The sequence below is a fragment of the Zosterops lateralis genome, assembly GCF_965231275.1.
Source record: "Zosterops lateralis genome assembly, chromosome: 12".
NCBI lineage: Eukaryota > Metazoa > Chordata > Aves > Passeriformes > Zosteropidae > Zosterops > Zosterops lateralis.
Genome location: NC_139772.1, coordinates 13,561,967 through 13,569,155, shown reverse-complemented (window position 1 = coordinate 13,569,155; position 7,189 = coordinate 13,561,967). Strand labels below are relative to the sequence as shown.

Below are 7,189 nucleotides of genomic sequence, written 5' to 3'. Positions count from 1 at the left end.
TAGACAAATCAATCAAACCCTGAAAAAAGAATGTCAGGTAAACAATGCTAAAGGATTTTCCAGCAATTCAGAAACCTTTGAAACTGAGAAATTCCAGAAGTTTCATGTTCCTCTTGTTGCATTACTAAGTTCTCTCCCTCTTGTGACATGAGCTACTGCTGTCTTGACAGCCCAAAAACCTTGCACTAACCCAGCAATTATCTCAAAATAGTAACTTGTAAAATATTCCCTGTGTAACTGTTTCCCACACAATTTTGTACAAAGGTATATAACTGTATTTTCTTTGCTGTTTGAAAAAAGAACAAGGTTTAAAAACATCCAGCTTATTAAAAATAAACAAGTGTTTTATATACAGTACAGGAATTTCCAGACTTGAAGGAACACTGTCTCCAGGGCAGCTGTGAGGTGTAACACCCCAGTCTGCCAAGGGGAGAAAACTGCAGTTAAATAAATTACTACTCCATCTTCTTCCTCGGGCCAGATGTGGCACTTCTCTCACACCTGCAGGAGCCTGATTTACAGCCCTGCATAAACCAGGAGTAAACAGGAGCTTGGCAGCCATGTAACTACTGTTTCCAAAAATGCTAATTTTCATTTTGTCCAAGAACAGAGGGAAGGTGTCACAGCCACGCAGTAACCTTGGATGTTACTTAAGAAAAAGCCACCTTGGAACACAGGGCTCGTTTGTCCTCCAGTTACACTGAGTTATTTCAAACAACATGCACTTAAGGTTCAGCATTATAACCAACTCATTACACTCAAAACCTGTTGGTCTCGAATGCCAGCACCATCCAAAGCTCCTCAAACAAGCCATGACAGTGGGACTGAAGTACCAGAAGAGGGGCTGAGTCAGGGGTGAAGCAAGGAGCCAGTCCCTGCCACTCCAAAACCAGGGGCACAGCCAGGATAAAGCACAAAGGAGCTGAACTAAGCCACTGGAACCTGAACCAGAAGGGCAAGAGAGAAGACTTGCACTGGGACAGCAGCTACAGGGGGCAAGTGGCTAAAAATAGAGCCAGGTACATTGGAGCCCTCCTGAACTCCACCAGACAGGTCCCTCTTCCTCCCACCTACTGACACCTCTGCTGGCTGCTCCAAAGCCCCTCTTTGTGTCAGCCTCCCCACTGGCATCAGGAGAGTCCCTTCCTGGGCATCTCCCCCTCCTCTGGTGAATGCACTGAGGATTTACAGGTGGAGCTGGCAGTCGGTTAGAGCAGAGGTGGCACAGGCAGAGTGGCAGAGCTGACAGATGGTTATGAGAGAGATTAGCTCAGCACCAAGGCACTGGAAGAACCATCTGAAGAAACAATTTATAACAATGAAATTGCTTTTATTAGAATGAAAGTGTTAAGCCCAGGAAATAAATTATTGCCTACGATAGACATATTTAGAACATAAGGAAGGACGTTAAATCTTGAGCTTCAGGTCAATATAACCCCGAAACAGAAAGTTATACTACTTTTTTTAAATACCTCAATTTCTCTTCATGCCCTTCCAAAAACTTTATAAAATGTGCAGCTTACACAACAAATAGTAACAGAGTCTTGTAATAAAAATCTGTACAACTCATAGCTTTAAAAATAATACATTTTTTTCCTCCAAAATGCTATGTTACTTATTATAAATATAGGGCTAATGAGTTTTAAATGCCCAAGGTCCCATCCAACACCAAAGCTATTACATTTAGTTGACAGAAGCCTTCCTGCCACTTCACCTCAGGCAGAGGTCAGGTTTTGGGCTGTTTGAAAGAGCCTGATAATGGGCAAAAAATATCTTCATGGATGAAGACTGTCTCCTTCTGCTGGTCAGAGGCCTGGGGTCTTCAGTGAGTTTGAAATGGCAATCAAACCTGTAACACAGCACCGTGCAATGGGTTAGACCAGCTGCACTCCCATGACATGGCAGGATCCCACAGGTCCCTCTGTCCTGGCCAGCAGTAACTTCACAAAACACTTGAAATCCACTGTTTGTCAGAGGTAAATTTTGGTGGGGGAAAAATATCTTAGTGGAAGAGCCTTGCAGGAGAAGCACAGCTCTTCCCCCATGTGGAGATCTGACTCTGTGCATCACGACTCACCCAAAGGCTATGTTCTGCTGTCCCTACTGCTTCTGTGGCCACTTCAAAAGTCTCATCTGTGACCCTCCAGAAGGGGCTCAGGATCTTAAATCTGAACCTTGGCTGGTTCTGTACAGCTGGTTCTGAACTCCTGCACCCGCAGGTGACGAGGCATGGCCCTGCATGGTGTTACACCCCACAGTGCCATTCATCACCCTGTGCTTGACCATTCAAGCCCTAATCCTGCCTCTCTCATGCTTGTAGCCCTGTGCTCCCTGTGATAAGGGAGGCTGAGCCTGAAGAACAGAGAGGAAAAAGCTGAGTCAGGAGCAGGCTGGTTTGAGTGGGTCCTCACATGACATATCAAAGGCTGCCAGCCATGAGGAGGAGCCCTGCTTGGCTGCAAGCCTTGTCAGGGTTCACCCCCCTGGAATCAACAGTGACTTCCTCACAGACAAGGCATCTTCCCAAAATCACTAAGTACCGGAGCAACATCTGGCAGCTCCCTCACGACATCCTGACCATAATGTAGCAGGTTCCTCTGCCTGGTGAAGTACCATTTCCTTTGGAGGTTTGAAGGAAACTATGGGATAAATCCACCTTGGGGAGGAGACTGATTCCCCAAGGCAGTTCAGAGGGACTAAGAGCAGGATTTTGGCAAACAGCCACAAGAAACAGATTAGTGGTTAGACAGGTGGACAGCATTCAGAGGAAAGCAGCTCATCTGAACACTCAGGAGGTGGTCAGGCCTCTACTACCTGAACATGATTTTGGTCGTTTTACTTCTGCAAGGCAGAAAGCATCAGACCAGCTGTTCAGAGTGTGGCTCCATGGGAGTTGCTCCTCTGTAACCAGATGAATCAGAGCCTCAGACACCAGTCAGGAATGCATAGGGAAAACTCATAGAGGAGCTGAGGGTGAGGTTCCCCTGACTCAGAGCTACTGACAAACCTAACCAGCACTTAGAACTGCTGGAAAATACCCTGCAGGGGCTACTTACAACAACTCCACTTCCTGAGGCGGGGCCGAGAGGCTCACACTATTCTTGAGGGAGTTATGGTGACCTGGCCTGCTTTCTGCAGAAGAGAGAAGCCAGTGTTAGTACAGGGTTAGAGGACAACAGCATCAGGACAGGATTTAGTGGGAAGCAAAGCAGCTGAGAACTCTCAGGAACACATCAACATCTCAGAGCAACAGGCTCCCACTCTTCCATCTCATCATTCCTCAAAAAAGGCCCAAATCTCCCAGAAAAGGAGCTTGGCAGCATCTGCAGCAGAGCTCCAGCCATTCCAGGAGGTTATATATGTACCCCAGCCTATGGCAGCATTATAGCTCCTGTTTGTGCAGCATCTCTTCCTTATGCAGCCTCCAGCACCGCAAGTCCTTTCTAGCTCATCTCCTCAGGGATCTTGGCCACCCCAGGGGTGGCCCCTGCACCAGAGGGGCTCTTGCCCACCCCAGAGGGGGTGAGTCTCTGCAAGAGGAAATGTCACTTCCCCACAGTCACCCCAAGCCCAAAAGCAGCATCTTCGGTCCCCCTGGGAGAGGCAGTGGCTTGAACTGGGGAGGCAGTTGCAGGAGCAGGCAAACTGAACAAAGTGTTTTGGCTGCTTGCACTTACTGCAGAAATGTACTGGCTGTTTGTGAACCTGGGTCTGCCCTCCATGGCAGAGCTATGTTGTGGGCCTACAGGCATGTAGGGGGCCGAGCCCATGTCTTCACAGAAGCTTTCCTGTGGGACGTTGGAGACACAGCCGCTGTCAGAGCCGCTGGAGCCAGTGGCTGACATGCAGTGCGATGACTCTGAGCTCTCTGTTGCTGGGGAAAGACAGGAAGGTCACTCTGATAACCATGACTTTGGGCTGCATAGAACTCGTGCCAAATACACTTGATAACATACCTGATTGAAAAAGCACTGGCCACACAAACCCACATATCAGCCACACTCCTGTCTAGGGGCCTCTTTAAGGCCACAGACAACAAATCAACACAAGGAAGTAGAGTTATAATGATGCTGGTGATTGGTATGGGCTGGCCAATGAAGTTCCCACAAGGGAAGGCAAAGGGTCACAGGGCCAGGCTGGTGAGGGCAAGGGACAGAGCACTTCATACCAGGGGGGCAGGGACCCAAGAAAAGACCACAGCAGCACCTGTACACAGCATCAAGCCTGCCGTGAGTATGGCTGCAGCTCAGCAGGTACTTTATAAGCCCTGTATTTGAGCTAATGGAACATGAGACAGAGCTGCCAGGGAAAGGCAGGGCCCTCATGCCCTGGTCTGGGTAGGAGACAGGGACTGCCATTACCCCAGCAAGCCTGGTCTGACCACACTGCACAGAACAAGATGCAGGGATGAGCCCACACATCCCAGGTGCTGCAGAGCAACGGGGCTGTACGTACTCATTGAGGGCTGGCTGCTTGTCTCGTGCTCCAGCTCATCTTCCTCGATGCAAGTGCCAATGTCAAAGGGGCGTCTGGGGGCCAGGACTCCTGGCAGCAGAGCCTGGTCCAGGTACATGTGGAGGTTGAGGGGCCCCAGCAGGGAGGAGGAGGAAGAAGGGGTGTAGGCAGTGGGGGTGCTGCTGGTGGAGAGCTGCGTCTGTGTCCTCTTGAAGGGATTGGAATGGTCAAATAGAGACACTGCAATTGAGGCTCTGGTCCTGGCACCTGCCAGAAAACATAAAAAGAACCCCCTGAGAACCAGTCCTGTCTCACTCACATGGATCAAGGGAAAGGCACAGCCGGCACCTACCTCTGCCTTTCATGATGTAATCGATAGCACGGTCATTAATAGCTGCCTCACTGGGTTTGATATCCAGGAACGGCTTGTTACCCACACCCATGGACACCATCTCCTGCATACGGATTTCTGGAGAGGAAGAGACCCATAGCCACGTTGTGAGGCTGACCTGACCCAACCCTCCCCACAGGCATTATTCAGCCATAGGTTAGAGCACTCCTGGGCTGGACTGCTTCTGAACTGCTGAGATTAGACCTCTTCTCCCCTTGCTCCCCTCCCCAGTGCTGTGGACTCTCCAGGAACAAGCAATCATGCCCTACTCTGGCCAAGTAGCTCAGTGCCATGCCATTAGAGTCCTGCCAAGCGGGAAGCCTGTGGGGGACAGGGGGAACTTGGTCAGCATGATTCAGTAGTGAGCTCCGGTAGTGGCCTAGATCACAGGAAGACCAGCAAGTCTTTCAGGAGCACAGCTTGTGCTCACAGGACAGGGAACCCTGAGAGTGGATCTTCTGTTTCTCTCATGGGGAACAGGTGGGTGTCCACAGTCACACAGAGCTTGGACCAGTTGAGCTCCCTGAGGATGAGGGGCAGGGAAGGGACATGCCCAGCCAAGCCCAGCACATGCTCCTGAGGCTGCATGCTGGCACACAGCTGCTTGCTGCACAGAGCTGCCTGGTAACAGGATCCAAACCTACTCAGGACAGCATGAGCTGAACAGGGCTCCCGCACCTTTTGCGGCACAGAAGGAATTCCAGGAAGGAATCACACCTTTATTGCGGGCTGCCTGCTGCCACAGGATCTTGGCAATGTCACAGGTCCAGGCGTCCTTAGTCTCAGCTGAGCTGGCCTGGAGGATGTAGGTGTCACTGGACTTCCGCCTTCGGAACCAGATCTCAAAGCGCAGGCCGCTGTCTCCAGAGTTTTCTGTCAGACCAATGTCTGCAGTCTGTGAGGAAGAGGAAAAGCAAAGCATAAACCAGACTGCACCAGGAGCAAAAGGAGTAAACTGCTTCAAACCCGTGCTAGAGCTATCACCAGCTTGGCAGACCTAACAGGAAGGAGCCTGAGGATCTGGAAAGCGGCAGGTATGTCTTGGACACAGTTGAGCACAGACAGCTCAAGCAATTGCCAGTGCTTCATCCAGAATTAGCACCACTTCCCTACCACATACACACTGTCCTTCCCCCATACTTCATGACCCTCAGAAAATGTTGGCCCCACATCTCACAGCACAGAGAGGGCCTAGGCATAAATGAGTGAAGTATTGCCTTCTGGCTTCACTGTATGATTTGGAGGACGCTTAGAAGTGGTGGGAGCTCCTGGTTCCCATTTCAGAGGCATGTGCCATGCATGGGGAAACCAGCCACGGACATCTCCCACACAAGAGGGAGCTGCAGGGCTGCCCTTACCTTGAAGGAGCGCTTGTAGATATACACATCAAAGCCCCCCTCGATCCTCTTGGGCTTGCTGAAGAGGATGAGGTCCTCAAAGAGGAAGACATGTCGCTGGCACTTCCTGCGGCCCAGCCAGATGGTGAACTCGTCCTGCCGCACCAGCTGCCCCTGCTCCTTCAGGTTTACCTGGACACAGAGGACATCTTCCTAAGATGACACCAGTATAATCCAGGCAGCCCTAGACCTGGACTGGGAGAACAGGGTCCCATACGGCTGTAGCCCAGGTGGTGAAGAAGCGGCAGCTACCTGACATCTTAAGAGGGCTCTCAAAGAAGCTGGGATGCATGGCATTGCTGGGGACCACATCCAGCTGAAACAACTCGCTCCAGGCTCAGGGGAGAACTGGACCTTTCTCCTACACATAACCCACAGATGACCCTCCTCTGTCACCCTGTGCAGATCTGTGACAAAACTCTGGAGTGGCAGCAGCAGGCAGCAGACAGAGCTTTCTCTGGGGGAGGAAATGAGTTCCATCCACTGCCAGGAGCCCATCTGAGTCAGAAGGCCAGCTCCTCAGTTCTTCCTGACCCAGACTGATCCTATGTCCACCCTGAGCCTCAGGATTTCTCCTTTTCCAGTGTTGCACTTTGTACGCCTCTCCAAGTCCCACTTAGTCGATTTTGCCCTACCCCTGGTATTTGCATCAGTTTGAATTCCTTCTTGCAATCTGCCTGACCCTCTTTTCACCAACTCAGGAGATGAAAGGTCCAAAGCAGCCTGCAGGAAGCCATTTGCAAGGGCTGCCAGGCTGCCTCCCATCACTGGGACCATGATTATGACAAGCAGCTAAGGTAGCAGCACCCAGGCTGTTCTAGGAAATGAGGGAGACCTCCATGCCCCACTGTTCCCTTGCCCCACACCTCAGCAGTCCTGGTATGCTGTACTGGCAGACAGCACTCTGATCACTGGGGGAACCTGAAGGAAGGCTCACCATACAATC

General features: G+C 50.9%; 1 protein-coding gene across 5 annotated transcripts in view; it reads right to left on the bottom strand.

Moving 5' to 3' along the window:
- The window catches only part of PLEKHG4 (pleckstrin homology and RhoGEF domain containing G4), an 86,083-nt gene continuing 78,894 nt past the window's right edge, over positions 1 to 7,189 (bottom strand). For 3 of the 5 annotated variants that reach the window (XM_083870116.1, XM_083870119.1, XM_083870120.1), the window contains 7 exons: positions 6,205 to 6,375; positions 5,525 to 5,741; positions 4,808 to 4,924; positions 4,456 to 4,722; positions 3,678 to 3,874; positions 3,057 to 3,132; positions 1 to 1,849 (listed from right to left, as the gene is read on the bottom strand). In XM_083870116.1, the coding sequence (XP_083726242.1) occupies positions 3,091 to 3,132; positions 3,678 to 3,874; positions 4,456 to 4,722; positions 4,808 to 4,924; positions 5,525 to 5,741; positions 6,205 to 6,375 (1,011 nt within the window). In that variant the 3' untranslated portion in view covers positions 1 to 1,849; positions 3,057 to 3,090. The remainder of the gene's footprint in view (positions 1,850 to 3,056; positions 3,133 to 3,677; positions 3,875 to 4,455; positions 4,723 to 4,807; positions 4,925 to 5,524; positions 5,742 to 6,204; positions 6,376 to 7,189) is intronic. The other 2 variants (XM_083870118.1, XM_083870117.1) reach the window with 2 other exon arrangements.